Source organism: Melopsittacus undulatus (assembly GCF_012275295.1).
Source record: "Melopsittacus undulatus isolate bMelUnd1 chromosome W unlocalized genomic scaffold, bMelUnd1.mat.Z SUPER_W_unloc_6, whole genome shotgun sequence".
In the NCBI taxonomy this organism is placed as follows: Eukaryota; Metazoa; Chordata; class Aves; order Psittaciformes; family Psittaculidae; genus Melopsittacus; species Melopsittacus undulatus.
The window spans coordinates 466,666-483,645 of NW_022993948.1; the positions used below are offsets into that span (position 1 = coordinate 466,666).

General features: G+C 44.1%; 1 protein-coding gene across 3 annotated transcripts in view; it reads left to right on the forward strand.

The window, feature by feature from the left end:
• The window catches only part of LOC117438298 (AP-1 complex subunit gamma-1-like), a 74,802-nt gene extending 63,762 nt beyond the window's left edge, over window positions 1-11,040 (forward strand). For all 3 annotated transcript variants that reach the window (XM_034073835.1, XM_034073834.1, XM_034073833.1), the window contains 6 exons: window positions 4,079-4,220; window positions 4,672-4,798; window positions 5,241-5,336; window positions 5,583-5,743; window positions 7,331-7,429; window positions 9,767-11,040. In XM_034073835.1, coding sequence (XP_033929726.1) covers window positions 4,079-4,220; window positions 4,672-4,798; window positions 5,241-5,336; window positions 5,583-5,743; window positions 7,331-7,429; window positions 9,767-9,868 — 727 coding nt within the window. In that variant the 3' untranslated portion in view covers window positions 9,869-11,040. The remainder of the gene's footprint in view (window positions 1-4,078; window positions 4,221-4,671; window positions 4,799-5,240; window positions 5,337-5,582; window positions 5,744-7,330; window positions 7,430-9,766) is intronic.
• Window positions 11,041-16,980: the final 5,940 nt, after the last annotated feature.

Here is a 16,980-nt window from a genome sequence, read left to right on the forward strand (position 1 = left end):
TAGCTGGCCTCAGATCCTCTGTATCCCTGACTCTAAAAGACGAGGGGTCGACCTCGAGTCTCCCCTGGAGCTTTCTGCCAGAGGCTCCAGGTAGGACCATTCACTCTGGCTGCAGTGTAGTGTACATTTTTTACATCTGGCCTAGTCCGGACTGGTGCAAAGGCCACTGCATGAACTGTCTCTCATTTAATTTGTTCAAAGGCTTGTTGTTGCTCAGGGCCCCATTTAAAATCATTCTTCTTCTGGGTCACATGATAGAGAGAGCTTACAGTCAAACTGTAATTTGGGATGTGCTTTCTCCAGAACCCCACAACACTCAAGAAAGCTAGTGTTTCTTTCTTATTAGTTGGTGGAGACATTGCAGTTATCTTGTTGGTCACATCTGTGGGGATCTGGTGACATCCATCTTGCCATTTTATTCCCAGAAATTGAATCTCCTGTGCAGGTCCCTTGACCTTACTCAGGTTGATGGCAAAAGTGGCCTTCAGCAGGATTTACTTACCTTTCTCAGAAAAGTTTTCCACTGTATTGCCTCACATGGTAATGTCATCAATGTATTGCAGGTGTTCTGAAGCTTGCCCCTGTTCCAGTGCAGTCTGGATCAGTCCATGGCAGATGGTAGGGCCTGTGTTTCCACCTCTGGGGCAGTCTGTTTCAAGTGTACTTCATGCCCCTCCAAGTAATAGGTAATTGTGGCCTGTGCACCATTATCCTCTATAGAGCTTTATATTTCTGTGGGACTGATGTGCCAGGCCACCTGATCCACACAGTCTAGTAAACCTTATTGTCCTTCCACTTGGCTGGAGGCTGGGCTGCTCTAATAATGAACATTAGGTTCTCTACTTACATCTTGTAAAAAAAAAATTAGAATTCCTTGTCCATGGGAGTTGAAATAAAATCACCTCTTCCATTCCATTTATGAAACTGCTCACTGAAGATTGAAGCAGCAACTTTCTTGGGAAGATCATCATTGTATTTTTCCTTTTCAATTCCTGCACCAGTTCTTCCAAAACTGAGGTAGGTTTTCTGTTCCCCGTTCTCATGTCTTCTCTGTGATCTTGCAGGTAAAACCATAGGGTGGCCTGTGGTGAATACCTCCTATATCTTCTATTTCAGGCAGTAGGGTGTGTTCTGTTAGTTGCTGATATGTGGGTCTGTACATGTGGGGAGCTGCATAGATCATCTCTCATTTGTTTGAACTCCTGGGACAGTTTTTCCCCAGCTGAAATGATGGAAGGAGTGGGTTTGTCTTCAGACTCCCAGAGCTGTCTCGCTTCATCCACTTTTGGTTCTGCTGCCTCCCTCTAGCTCATTCTTGCCAATGAGTTGGTACATGTTGATGGTGTACTCTGTGTAAATTTCCACCTGTTGGGTTGTGTACATCCAAGTTTGTCTGGATCTACAGATGCATTCCCAATCTCCAGCTTATGGTAGTTCATCTCTAGGATGGCTGATTCCCTCAGGTACTGGAGGCCTTTTTCTCTTGTGATCCACTTGCATGGGCAACACAGAACATCGTCCTTGTATGGAAACCTTTTCTTCACAGCTCTCGAGAGCTTCCTCCAGAGGTTGAGACTGTTTCTGTTTTGCACTCGCTTTGTCAGTTCCCCTTCCCTATCAAGTGATCCCAGCTGCTTGGCTTCCCTACCTTCTAGTTTGTGAATGTTGGCCCTGTTTTCCCATCATCAGAGCATCCAGGTGCTCATTTGCAAGATGGCTGAAATGTTTGTGTATATTCTGCAGCTCAGTCAAGGACAGGGATCTAGAAGTTACATCTTCTTCTGATTTTTGTACTAATTACTCTTGTTCAGATGTCACCCCCTCTGGTACGCACATTGGGTCTTCATCTTCCTTCACTACCTGAGCTGCTCTTCATGGCTCTTGTTTACTTTTCCCCTTGCTTATAGGGGCAACTGGTATTGGCACAGGTTGGTCCTTTGGTTTAGCTGCAGTGTCTGTCACTGGGGTTAGAGTGGGGTCAGTGTCTGTCAGGGTCCGAGTAGCTGCTGTGTCTATTGCTTTGCCATCAGATCCAGAGACATCTTTTTCCTGCTCCTTGCAGAACACAGTTCTGTAGGCATAGGGGAAACTCCAGCATGTTGCAGTGATTTGTCCCTCTTTGCTATTGCCAGGACGACAGCACGCTTAAACGAAGTGTTCTGCTAATTTTTTTGGGTTCCACGTTTTGTTCAGGAGTGGTAAGTTCCAAAGCACTGGAGAGGCCAGCTGGTTAAGTGCTTGCCACTCATGACTGTCCAGCCTCAGGGAAGATCTCTTGGTGGTCCTCTAAGATCGTTATTTAACCTTAGAGAAGACCCAATCCTGACCCTGCTTAGTTTCTCAGATCAGATGCAATTGGGCATTCTCAGAGTGGAATGGCCATGGGTAAAGCACATGTAGTATATGCAGCTACATGCTGATTCCCAGCGAAAGAAGCAGGCAGGTTTCAAAGGCTTTAAAATTATATTTAAAAACTTTCTAATTCTCAAATGCTTCTGTAAATAGCCTGGTGGGAGAGTGGAGGGTGTGAGGGAATGTCTCCTTCATAGGTTGATCCTCTGGTGGTGGTGGGGGGGTGGAAAGATGTGTAATTTCTAAAAATTCCCATTACATGCTTCCTGAAGTATAGATGTGATGACCATGCTGAGAATGCATACCAGAGCAGTTTCATGATCAATGATTCTATTCTGTTACAAGTCATTGCCCTGGAGTACAGTGAAAAATTTTAGCCCAGGCCCCAAAGCAGATAAACACTAAACCAGCAAATACTGGCTGTAAGCAGTGTGTGACATGCTGAAACCCTGATACCAAGTACCACAACTCTGAGAGCTAATAAATCAACACTGTGACGAGTGACTATTAATCTGAAACAATGAATGCTTATCACAAATATGATTAGACACACTCTGGTCAGATCTGTCATTATCTCAACCCTTAGTGCCCCATGTTGGCTACTGCAAAGGATTGTTGTAGTTTAAGCCCAGCCAGTAACTCAGCATCACACAGCCACTCGCTCACTCCCCCCCTCTTTCCTTCCCCTCCCCCTGCTCCCAGAGGGATGGAAAATAGAATCGAAAGAATGTAAATCTCACTGGTTGAGAGCAACAGTCCAATAATTAAGGTACTATACAAAACTACTACCACTAATAATAATAAGGAAAAAAACAAGGGGAGAGAACATAAAATTAAAGGGGGCAAAAGAAAAAGAAAACAGTGGAGAGAAGTGATGCACAGTGCAATTCCTCACCACCTGCTGACCAATACCCGACCTGACCTGAGCAGCAATGTGGGCCTTCTGGGTAACTTCTCTTAGTTTCTATGCTGGGCATGATGTGCTGTGGTATGGAATACCCCTTTGGCTAGTTTGGGTCAAGTGTCCTGTCTCTCCTTTCTACCTTCCCTTGCCCCTCCTCACTGGCAGAGCCTGAGACTGAAAAGATCAGATTAAGCATTACTTAGCAACAACTAAAAACATCAGTGTGTTATAAGTATTGTTCTTCGATTAAAGTAAAAATTTGGCGCTGCACCAGCTACTTAGAAGGAGGAAAATAATTTTTAGAGCTGAACCCATGACAGGAGGGTACTCTCAAGGGGTGAACTTAATGTCTTTGGAAACTTAATTTGTCCACTTGAGAGCATGGTGATTTGCTTGTCCAACTTTGTTGTGTGTTCTAAGTGGTTAACCCTTCTGTAAAGACAACTCAAATGAGCTGACTGACTCAGTTGCATACAGAACAGAGCAGTTATGTTCTATGTCTGCAGTTAGTCCACTTTTGCTCAATTATTTAATCTTTCTCTTAGGTTTGTTATCCTAGCACCACAATGGAAAGTGTGTCAGGTACTGGGGGAAAATGAGAGGCAAGAGGATTGGTTTATTTTTCAGTTGTCAACTAATGTATTTGCACTGGGACAGAATGCCACAATTGCTTCTGACCACCTCAAACTGTCACAGAGTTTTACAGCTCCCATGCTAAAAGGAAAAAGAAGGTTGCCCTGTGTATTTTGCCTCCTGAATGTCTGAGTATTTGATTTGGGATACAGGAAGATGGCACAGTGTAACTATGTCAGCTTCTTTCAGGCCAGCCCTGCTTGAGAGAATGCCAGTAATGGAGAAAGTCACCATAAATGGCCTTACTGAGATTGTACAGTCCAATGGAGAGACAGAGTCAGCGGTACTGGAAACCAAATCTCCACCCTCTGGATTGCAGCCTCTTAGCCAGGTAATGGAAACTGATCTCAGATTAGTTTCCACTGCCTATCAGACCACTCTACTAACCACTGCCAACAGTAAGCTTGAGATGGTCTCTCTCCTTCTTCTCTGTCTCTTTGCTTGTTCTGGCCTGGTGATGGCTGCATCATCTCTACTCTGATGGCTCTGTCAAGAACAGGTGTGTGGGAGAGATCACTGTGGGGAGGGCAAGAGCAGGGTGAGGTAAAGCCATATATCTCCCAACCTGTTTTGGTGTGCACAAACTTAGTCCTTCGCTATCTCTGTGGTCCCAATAACATGAAAAATAGATCTCTTATGGGGCATGGGACCATAGACAAACTAAGAACTTGTATGACTGGCCAGCAGCACTGTTGGTCTTCAAGAGCAAGTAGAATCCATTACATTTGTAAGGGAAAGCAGCAGGAAGTTGAATATTTAACTATTATATCTACTCTTATTAGGCAAATGATTTATTGGACTTGTTGGGGGGAACTGATATAACACCTGTAATCCCCACTGCACCTACAAGCAAGCCAGATTCTACTGGTGGGGAGCTCCTTGACCTCCTGGGTGACCTCAACCTGACATGTGAGTAGGCTACATCTCTTAAAAGTCTATGTTCTCAGTCCTGGGGTGGGATGAGCTGGCTTGTTCTTCACTTTCTACCAAATCCTAGACTTCATGCTTATTTTTACCAAGGTCCATAATAGCATACAGGTGGGAGTCGGGGAATTAAGTCACAGGTTGACTCTGTGTGATTAGCTGGTGAGACGAGCATTTTCACACTCCAGCCTGGGAATGCTGTGAGCCTTTCCAGGGAGGATTGGGAGATGTGAGGAATGAATTCCATCTGAATGCCTCCTAGCTCAAGAGGAGCCAGTCCTAATTAGTGAAAGCAGAAAAGGGGAGGATGTCAGCACAGATGATTTGTAGAGCTTCATGTAAAGGAATATGATATGCAGCAGTCTTTGGAGAAGGAGTAATTACTCTTCATGACAGCTAAGTAATAATCCTTCAATGTTTCTTGTAGGTTCTCCAGTATCTGCCCCTGTGCCCCAGATAGCACAGCCTCCGTTCCTGCTTGATGGACTTCCATCACAGCCTCTCTTCAGTGATATTGCTGCAGGTTAGGGACATGTAAATCCTTAGCCTAAGGTGACACAGCAGCCAACTAGAAGAGTAAACAAGGGGTAGTAAAAAAATGGGGGGGGGGGGGTTTGGAAGTGTGGCACAGACACTGGAGCAGGAGGAGGGGTGTGTTTAATTTTCAGAAGTGTTCATGTCTGGGGTAAAGTAAATGCACTCTATGATGTTGGGAATTATTTCCAGATTCTGGAGATTCATAGATTCCATGCTGGTTTGTTTTCTACAGGAATCCCCTCAATTACTGCGTACAACAAGAACGGGCTGAAGATTGACTTCACCTTTGAGAGGTCAAACACCAACCCTAGTGTCACTGTAATCACAATACAGGCCTCCAACAGCACAGAGCTGGATATGACAGATTTTGTTTTCCAAGCTGCAGTACCAAAGGTAGAGCCACTTAGGGCAACTACAGGGATAAGTTGAGGGCCAGCTGCAAATACTTCGTGATTGGTGCTTTCATGTAGACAGAAATTGGCAAGGTAAACAAGGATAAAAGCTGTTAATAGGTTCTCCTAGTGCTCAGTTTGGTCATCTCTAGTCTGAAAGTAAGTGTTATATATGCAGTAGAACACTGATTCCTATAAGATTGGGCTACTTCTGCTTGGACAAAATCTTGTTTTAAAATCACCACTTCCTAGGAAAGTTGTTAAACCACATGCAGAAAAATGTTAAGTCAAAATAAAAGTGAAGGCCCTAATCTTTCCCTTTATTCTTACTTTCTAAGAAATATGCCATGCTCTTTGCAGTTCTAAATACTTGGGAAAAAAATATTTGAAGTCCTTAGCTGCTTATAAAAGTTTAAACGAGTCACCACATGATCAGTGACGGTCCTCCTTTAAGCAGTGAATCATCTTCTCTTGCACTTACCTGCAGCACAAAATATGGGAGGCAGTTATTGACTAGTTCATAGTAGAGCAGACCATTTAAGCAGGGTGTGATTAGACTGTTCTTCAAGTTTGGGAAAATAGATTCACTTCTGGGAGATTCACCTCTAGGAACTGGTAATGCTCTGATTGGGGTTGTTTTCATACCTGCCATAGGAGGGAATTGAGGAAAGAATGGACCTCCTGCAAAGTTGCAGAAGTGCTGAGCAGTTTTGACTCTTTGTCGTGGTTGACCCTCTTGGTTGACCACACAGCTGCTCACTCCCCCCACCTCCCCCCCAGCGGGGAGGAGAATCGAAAGAGTGTAAATCCCACGGGTTGAGATAAGAACAGTCCAGTAACTAAGGTATAACACAAAATCACTACTGCTACCACCAATAATAATAATGATAAGGGAAATAACAAGGGGAGAGAATATAAAATTAAAAAGGGAAGGAGGGAAAAAAACCCCGATAAACACAAGCGATGCACAATATAATTGCTCACCACCTGCCAACTGATACCCAGCCTGACCTGAGCAGTGATCTGGGACTTCTGGGTAGCTTCCCTTATTTTATATACTGGGCATGACATGCTGTGATATGGAATATCCCTTTGGCTAGTTTGGGTCAGGTGTCCTGTCTCTGCTTCCTCCTGGCTTCCTGTGACCCTCCTCACTGACAGAGCCTGAGACTGCTTGATCAGATTAAGCATTACTTGGCAACAACTAAAATATTGGTGTGTTATCAGCATTGTTCTCAGGCTAAAGCTGGAACACAGCACACACTGGGAAAGAGAAAAATAACTGTTACAGCTGAACCCAGGACACTGTTCTTCTGTGTGTGACACTGGAAACAGTGCATCATTGCTATTTTGGTACACTACAGTAAGCCCTCACCCCGTAGTATTTGTGCTACCTGGATCTTATTTATGTAGAAAGCAGGTGGACCAATGAATGTTTTGTAATTTACAGGTAGGGAACTGGAAGAACTGATTATTCAGAGCTGGGAACTGAACCCTTAATTTTTCCTTGCTTTCACTCAGTGCAAACAAATCACTTTGTGTTCTTACGTGATTAAGCGTGAAATTGTTTTCTCTGCCCTTTCTTCAGACATTCCAGCTGCAGCTCCTGTCTCCCAGTAGTGGTGTCATCCCTGCATTTAACTCGGGGACCATCACACAGGTCATTAAAGTCCTGAATCCACAAAAGGTAAGTGATTCCATGAACAGTTATTAAAGATATTGTCTTGGAATTGGGCATTTAGTGGCACTTAGTTAGGGATGCATCTCTGAGAGGTAGGGAGTGATGGTAGTGAATTATGTGTTTTTAATGGCAGTCATCTTGGTTAGGTTTAAGAAAAAGTTATGAAAATTACATGAAGTGCTGGGTACAGGTTTGGCCTTCTATTGGGTTATACTACTAAAGCAGATTCACAGCTTTGGTAGCTTCTTGAATTCATGAATGCCTTTTGCATTAGAATGGTTGTTAAACAAGTTTTTAGATGGTCTTTCTAGAGGAGCTCAAAACTGGTGTTTGTATGTGTTGTAACAACATTCATTCTTGCTGCCTGCAGTGGTGTTAGTTGAAATATTTGATCCATAATCTTAACAAAATTGTCTGTTTCTCCAGTGGTGTCACTTGTTTTTAATGTGATTAGTGTATTTTTAAACAGCAGATAGAAAGAATCTTTAGGTGTGATTTAATCATAATTCTATTTGGTTTACAGTCTTCATAGATGGGTTTCAAGACTGGGATACAACAGACTTGAGGGGAGTGTGAGAGGTGGCCCACATGTCCTTCTTAAGAGGCTTTGCAAGTACTCAGATAGCATCAGAAAGAAAAATAAAATTATTATCACTTCTTTCTTTCTTTGTGGGAAACCCTTAAGATTTTCAATATCTTTAAGAACTTAAAACATCTTAAGTTTTTCGTAGGTCAACGTTTATGTACTGTTGTAGATGTTAAGCGTTGCTGCTAGGCTGATATGCAGATCAGAAAAATACTCAAATCTCAGCCTAAGATTTCACTGAAATGGCTGGGTTTTAGTGCATAGCTTTTGTGACTTCCATGCATCTCCCCTTATCTCCGTGTAGGGTGCTCCCCTCTGCCTAAAAGGCACAAGACTATTCTCTTTGTATTTTATGCAACTGATAAGAATTTCTCTGTGGTGCTGTAGAGCACCTTTCAAATATCATCTTGAAAGTTATTTTCTGATTGTTGGAGGGTTTATGAGCTTTCCCGTAGGGTGGCAGAAGTCGCAGTATATCCACCTCGGGTAAGACCCACAAGGTGAAGTACCCGCAGATAATGGGGTCCTTTCTTGTTGGAACACCAGAACACTTCAGAACACAGAGGTTCAAAATAGTATTTTCCTACCCTCTTCTCTTGCCTACTCTTTTCTAACTCTTCCACTTCAGGCACATGTGCATCTCTTACTGTCTTTTCAATTGCTACTGCCTGAAAGTGCAGCTTCACAAGAGCCCTCTCCATGAGATAGTGTATTTACCTGGAATACTCCAAAGGAGGCAACTTTGGAATGTTGCTTTGCTACTTAGGAGGTAGCTGTCACTATTGTAAAAAAGGTCTGTTCACCTGGACATAGACTTTTATTATGCTGGATCAAAACTGATGGCCAGTTTTCCAAAGCAACACTAAATCTAGCAAAAACTGCCACTGATCATATTGATCTATCAGTGATAAGGCATAGTTTTTTTTTATCCTGAGGCTGGTTGGAGCAGTCATTGTCCTCCTTTCCTCCTTCTGCTGTCCCTTTTTCATATTGCCCTGTAGGTATGGGGAAAAGAGCCAGAAATAGCCAACTTTTTGCTTTTAGGGTTTTGGGGAAACAGGGTTTTTTGAGTGAGGAGAATAGGGAGCTTAGCTGGAGCATGCTGTCCTCTAGCTATTATTAAGGGCCACCTAGTATCTGGATGACAGCCAAATGACAGTGTAAAATAACTTCTGAGCTATTCCATCTTTAACAGCAGGAGGAAATATTCCTAGAGACTCTGTTTCCAGTCTTTCTTAGGTTATTTCCTTCACAGTGCTATGGAGCAATACTTCAAGTTCCCAGACCACTGTTTTGAATGAACAGCTAGTATGGGAAATGACACCTCTCCCTGAAAGCCTGAGTGCAGAGCAGCAGAGTCTGGATCTGCCTTGTGCTTTCTTCCACTGTTAAGTGGGATTTTAAGGCAGCTATTTTTGTATTTAAAGACTTCAGTGCTTGTGAGAACAGGGCCAGTGCAGAGACAGATGTGGGTAGGAGCTGTGCTATAGCTTTTATGAGAGTTTGTACCTATCTGAAAACTACAGTGACCAATCAACATCCTGTCTGATTAAGCATTAATCTGCAGTGTCATAGCTTATCCTGCACGTCCTTCCAGCAAGCTCTTGGGGTGAGGAAAGGTCCATGTTTTGTATTCATGGGGTAAGGGAGGGAAGCTGGATGTAGGGGGATTCTTCAGCCTTTAATGAAGACTTGAAATTGTTTTTGTTTTGGTTTGGTTGTTTGTGTTGGGGTTTTTTTTCCCTTTTCTCTTGTAGCAACAACTACGTATGCGGATCAAGTTGACATATAATCACAAGGGCTCAGCGATACAAGATCTAGCAGAAGTCAGCAACTTCCCCCCTCAGTCTTGGCAGTGAGGCTCCATTCTTATTGTCACCCCACCCAATCAAAAGAACTCTGGGAAGAAGGTTGTGATCCTTGGCAGTCCCCCAAACTGCACCATGGGCATGGGGAACAGAGACCTGCTGCTGAGGAGGAATTTTCCTGAAGTGATGGCTGACTTTGAAGCATATCTGTTAAGACTAATCTCCTTTCCTCTGCTGATGCTGGCGGCTTGTGGAGGCTACTGTGCATTCCCTCACATATGCATTCACAGCCAGAAGCAACATTCCCTTCTCCCCTTCCTCATCTCTGCCCCCTGCAAAGAAACACAGCCTGGTTGGAAGAGAAGTCTGGAATTCCTAGCAGGAAAACTTTCTTGTCTGCAGCAAGTAAACAGCTACCCTTCTTTCTGCTGTCTCTTTCCCCTGGGGTGGGCAAGGCATGTTGTCCCTCATTACTAGCTGGATTCCTTCAGGCACTTTCATCTGGGGCTCAGATTGGGGACTTGGGGAACACCAGGCTGCCCTGCCTCTTTATTCTTGTATCCCCTATGTCTGAAGGGGCTGGGGACTGCTTATGGCCTATTCAATGCATTATTGTATACACCCACCTCTTAGTTATGTGATACATATTGAGAGCAAGTTAGGCATTGGGAGTTCATCTGCAGACCTAGAACAGCGCAGGAAAAGAGGTGTTGGTGAGAGTTGATAAAATTGCTTTGGTGCTGTACTTGGAAATTAAGACCTTACACCTGAATTTTGTTTCTTTACATCAATAGCTACAGCCATTCAGATTCGGACAAGCATCCCCAAAAAGTGTGGTGATGCATGAGAAATGTAGAGATCCAAGGAGCAGCTGTTTTTTTACCAAAGATGGTTTCAAAGCCTTTTTAACCCATTAGTTGCGATTTATGGGTAGAAAAGACATAGAATCATAGAATAGTAAGGGTTGGAAAGGACCTTAAGATCATTAGTTCCAACCCCTGTTTTGCAGATCAGTCTTTGAGCAAGGGCTCTGTTCCTGCTGGGAGACTCATCAGAGACTATGCTGCAAAGTTGCTCTTCCCAGTTATTCCAGACCTTCTCCCCAATTTAATTTCCAGAACCTGTTGTAGACCCTCTGAATTCTGTTTGAGTTACTTCTGACTGGGGTATTTGTGTTGTATCTGTAATATTGGCACTGAAATAAAGACCATGTGATTTAAAGAGACCTTTTCCCATTTTGTTACTTAATTGTTCCTTGTAGTTTGCTCCTTGTTCCCCTTTCAGAGAAATGTGCTAATTCAGGTTCAGACTGAAAGTCACTAAACTATATTTTGAATGGAAGCCAGTTGTTGGAGTATTTGGATCCAAAGATGTGAGGTTCACTAGTCTTCCAAGCTTACAGAAAGCTGAGTTCAGTTCTGCTTCCTAGGGTGAACTGTTATTGAGGTAGTACAGCTCTGTGAGTTCTCATGGAGGTGATGTGTAGGACATAAAGCATGGTGTGACAAAACTGTTCAGATGTTGAGCCCTCTTCAGGGAGGAAGAGAGGAGGATGTATCTTGGATCTTCATCCATGAGTGTGCTGGCAAGCTGAAGGTACTGATTCAGAGAAATCTCCAGGAACTCGCCAACAAAGTTTAAGTTGACAAGTAGGTATTCTTTACTGAGGCGCCAGGAGACACGGGGGATAGCTCCTCCTAGTGTGTCTCTCCAAATTGCTAAACAAACTGTCCTTATATAGTCACTAAGCATGCATATTCATTACGTACATACGTGCATATTCATGAGGCTACTTATAGAATCATAGAATAGTTAGGGTTGTGTCGTGGTTTAAAACCAAGTCTGCACAGCTTATTCACTCACTCCCCCCCCCCTTGCTCCCCCAACTCCTGGAGAGTTAGGAAGGAGAATCCAAAGAATGTAGCCCCCACGGGTTGAGATAAGAATGGTTTAATAGCTAAGGTATAACATAAGTCACTACTACTACTACAAATAATAATGATAAAGCCAATAACAAGTGAAGAGAATACAACACCTCACCAGCCACCGACCCATAACGCACCCCACCCTGCCCGACTGAGCACTGACCGATACCTCCTCTATCCCCCCAGAGCTCCAGCCCTTCTGGGTCTCTCCAGTTACCTCCTGGGCATGACATGCTATGGTATGGAATACCTCTTTGGCTAGCCTGGGTCAGGTGTTCTGTCTCTCCTTCCTCCCAGCCTCCCTCCTTCCCTGGCAGAGCATGAGCTCAGAAAAGGCCTTGGACAAACCAAACATTTGAGCAGTAACTCAAAACATACTTGCTATCAGCAACCGTTTTCAGCCCGAAAGTCAAAACACAGCACTGCACCAGCTACCAAGAAAGAGAAAAAATGACTGCTACTGCTCAAACCAGGACAGGTTGGAAAGGATCATCTAGTTCCAACCCCCCCACCATGGGCAGGGAGACCTCACACTAAATCCTATCACCCAAGGCTTCATCCAACCTGGCCTTGTATTACATCAGTCTTCTAGAAAATTTCCTTGCATGCGTACGAAAATGTGGTGGTAGCCTTTGGGGGTTGTTTACTTCTTCCAAAAGTCTTCATCACTTCTGGCAGTCTTTGAAGCATGTGCTGTAGATAATGCTTACACCAGCTTAATTAGTTCGGTAACACTGCAGACATAATCATCTTGTCTTTCTACTTATCAGTTAGTTTAGCTGCAGCCCATCCTGGACACCTGCTAGTTTCAGCTACTCTTTATCTACATGTCCTGTTTTTCTATCCTGTTTTTCTTACGCTTATTTTTGTACTAAGGTCATAAGGACCTAAATTATGCCAACTACAGTGGTTTATCTTATACAAGGATTCTCATTATGTTCTCTAGCTGCACTCTATTTTTTTTTCCTAAACATGTACCTCAGTTATTCTCCATTGCTACTGTTACAAAGCTATCAAACTTAATGTTACTTAGAATTGATTCTACTTATTTACAAAGGTTTGTATTTCATTTTGTGCCTCCTTGTCTCAGTACTTCACCTTCCAACCCAGTGCTTGCTCAAAAGAAGTGGCACATTTGCTTTATTTCTGTTCTACGGCTTTTCAGATAGTGAACATTCAGTGCTTTGATGGCAAGCTTAGACACAGCTTTTTGCCTCTGCAAAAGTGGTGCCAAAACCACTGCAAGAGTGGTGCACAGTGTACTTGGAAAATTTAAGACTTCTTCTGCCCTTGAATTTGGAGCAGGAGGCCACTGAAGGTTGTTCAGTCTGGTTTTAACTGCATTAAATAATATCACATAGGACTGATTCTCACTGACTTAAACGCTGGTCTGTGTAGTAGAGCAAGTTTCGCTTTTCTTGGAGAGCATTTTTTGCTGCCTTACTGATTAAACAGGTTTGGGCCTTTGGATTAGCAAAGAGCTTTATTGTTCTAGTGGAACTGGCATCATCATTACAGAGTTATAAAATCTAGAAGAAGAATGTATGACTTCCTTAAAAGTAATTCTGGGATGTGGTAGGGTCATGCCTTGGCTATCAGTGGTGAGATAGATACTGTGCTTCAGCTAGAAGCATCATGAAACAGTCTTGCTCAGCACCTACAAATCATAGAATCATAGATTAGTTAGGGTTGGAAAGGACCTTAAGGTCATCTAGTTCCAAACCCCCTGCCATGGGCAGGGACACCTCACACTAAACCGTGTCACCCAAGGCTCTGTCCAACCTGGCCTTGAACACTGCCAGGGATGGAGCATTCACAACTTCCCTGGCCAACCCATTCCAGTGCTTCACCACCCTTACAGTAAAGAACTTCTTCCTTATATCCAATCTAAACTTACCCTGTTTAAGTTTGAACCCATTACCCCTTCTCCTGTCACCACAGTCCCTAATGAATAGTCCCTGCCCAGCATCCCTGTAGGCCCCCTTCAGATACTGGAAGGCTGCTATGAGGTCTCCACGCAGCCTTCTCTTCTCCAGGCTGAACAGCCCCAACATTCTCAGCCTGTCTTCATATGAGAGGTGTTCCAGTCCCCTGATCAACCTTGTGGCCCTCTTCTGGACTTGTTCCAACAGTTCCATGGCCTTTTTATGTTGAGGACACCAGAGGTGTACACAGTACTCAAAGAGGGGTCTCACGAGAGCAGAGTAGAGGGACAGGATCATCTCCTTTAATCTGCTTTTGATCCATTCACCCTTATGTTGCCAATTTAAATCCATGTGAGCCACTTCAGTCTTAGCAGCTTTATCCACTTGTTGGTTGTTCTGGTGTTCCTCGGTGGCCCGACTCTTGGGTACAGGAGCATCTACTTGGTGTACCTTACCACCACACCAGGTTCTGCACCTGGACAGCGATATCTTGCCACAGTGCAGCAGCCAGGTGGGTTTACCTCTGGGTTGCCAGTTGCTCTGCTTCCATTGCTGCAACCACCCCCACAGGGCATTTGCCACCATCCATGAGTCAGTGTAAAGTGCTAGCTGTTTTTCTCATTCAGCAATGTCCAAGGCCAGCTGGATGGCTTTCACCTCTGCAAACTGACTTGGTTCACCCTCTCCTTCAGCATTCCAATGCTGAACATCCCAAAATCTGCTCTCTGGCCTCTCCATGATGACTTCTAGGATTCATGGACAATTGGGATTTCCTGTTCGAGCTCCTTGTGTAATTAGTGCGGCCCACTTATTCCATGTAGCATCAGTTGCATGGCATGTAGAGGAGATCCTGCCTTTGAACATCCAGCCCTGGGTGGGCAACTGGGGTGCCAGGAGGAGCTGTGCCTTCAGTGTCAATCACTTCTGAAGCAGCTCGAACCCCTTCATAGCCGGCCAGTATTTCGTTTTCAGTGGGAGTATAGCTGGCCTCAGATCCTCTGTATCCCTGACTCTAAAAGACGAGGGGTCGACCTCGAGTCTCCCCTGGAGCTTTCTGACAGAGGCAGAAGTAAACATTATTTAGCAACAACTAAAAACATGGGTGTTATCAGTGTTGTTCCCAGACTTTCAAGTCAAAACCACAGCTCTGCACCAGCTACTAAGAAGGAGAAAAATGACTGCTACTGCTGAACCCAGGTGAATGTGAACTATCACCCTGAAGGAGAGTTGGTCCATCCCCAGCAGCACTACTTGTTAGGTGGTAGAAGGGTGTGATGACATCTGAGTTGGGTAAATGTTTCTCCTGGCCTCTGCAGCCTGCCCTTGGAGCTGGTTACAGTTCGCATGCTGCTTAAAAAGCCCTATTCCATACTCCACATGCCCCTGTGACAAGGCCTGTTGTAACCTTGCTTACCTGTCAGAGCAGTGCATGTGCTTGCTGAATGGTTTTTCCTTGTGTTTTCTTGTCACAGTCATGTTGTATTAGATAACTTTTCCTGTTTTTTAACACATAACTGCACTTCTGTCTGCCAGGTACCATCTTCTCTGTATTGCCAAATATCCTTCTTTATGGAAATTCTCTTGAGGCAAAGTAGTTACAGAACTCCAAAGCTGCAGCCAGATGTGCATTGTAATCAGATCTTTCTCTAGGGGAAACTCAATGGAAATTTGATTTATTTTTAAAGTCATCTCATGTGTATCATCTGGAAATGTTAAGAATTAGGTGGCCTTTCCTGGGACTGCCTTGGTTTAATGGCATGAATGAGAACAGATTGCTGGGGAGCACTTTTAACCTTGCTGCTAAGACAGGTTATCTGTCAGTTACTTGGGTTTAATTATAAGAGCTTTTCAGATACTGGGGAATTCAGAAATGGCATCAGTAGCTGCCAGTCTGCATGGCAGTGAGGTCAGTCGTCGTCCCTGGTTCTGGGGTGGGACAGGCTACTTGGAAGTTCTCTTGGTGTTCCTCCTGCACCATCGTGAGCACTGTGTACATTGTATGTCCAGTAGTGGATCTGCAGTGCTGCACAGCAAAGCGCTCAGACCAGGGGAAAAGCTATAGCCATTTAAAGGAAACACGTAATAGAACTGTCTGGCACAGGAAAGTATGTCTGGACTATACTGCTGAGGTGAGACCAGGAACTGGTGCAGCAAAAAAGAAATGTGATGATGACAGACAGAAGCATGTTAAAGTTTGGAACCATTGGTGATTATGGGGAAGGCAAGAGGTTTTTGTTGTTTTGATTTCGATATGCTTGATCCTGTTCAGGCTGTCTTAAAGCACTGATCAAATTCTGGTAAGCTGCTGTCCTGGGTTCAGCAGTAGTAGTTATTTTTCTCAATCTTAGTAGCTGGTGCAGTGTTGTGTTTTTGACTTTCAGCCTGGGAACAATGCTGATAACACTGGTGCTTTTAGTGGCTGCTCAGTAATGTTTATTCTGACCAAGGACTTCCTGAGTCTCATGCTCTGCCAGGGAGGAGGGGAAGCCGGGAGGAAGCAGAGACAGGACACCTGACCCAAACTAGCCAAAGAGGTATTCCATACCACAGCACATCATGCCCACTATATAAACTGGGGGCAGTTACCCAGAAGGGCCTAGATCACTGCTCGGTCAGGCTGGGTATCGTTTGGCAGGTGGTGAGTGGTTGTGTTCTCTCCGCTTGTTATTTCCCTTATCATTATTCTTATTGGTGGTAGCAATAGTGGTTTTGTGTTGTACTTTAGATACTTGACTGTTCTTATCTCAGCCCATTGGAGTTACATTCTTTCGATTCTGTTCCCCATCCCTCCAGGAGGGGGGGAGGAAGGGAGGCGGGGGGGGGTGTGAGAGAGAGACTGCGTGGTTCTGAGTTACTGACTGAGATTAAACCACAACAGTTCTTTTTGGAACCCAACGTGGGGCACAAAGGGTTGAGATAACGACAGATCTGCCTGGAGTGTGCCTAATCATATTTGTGATAAGCATTTATTGTTTTGGATTAATAGTCACTCGTCACAATGCTGGTTTATTGGCTGTCAAAGTTGTTGCTCTTGATCTCACAGTTCCAGCATGTTGTACCTTACTTACAGCTGGTATTTGCTGTGTTACTGTTTATCGGCTGGGGGCCTTGGGCTAAGGTTCTTGTTTCATTGTACTTTATGGTAATGACTTGTAATACAATAGAATCATTGATCATGAAACTGATCTGGCTTGTGTTCCCAGTGTGGTCACCACCTCTATACCTTGGGAAGTATATAATGGAAGTGTTTAACAGTTACACAGCTTTTTTTAATTCCTCGGGTGGTCAACCCGTGAGGGAGACATTTCCTTAT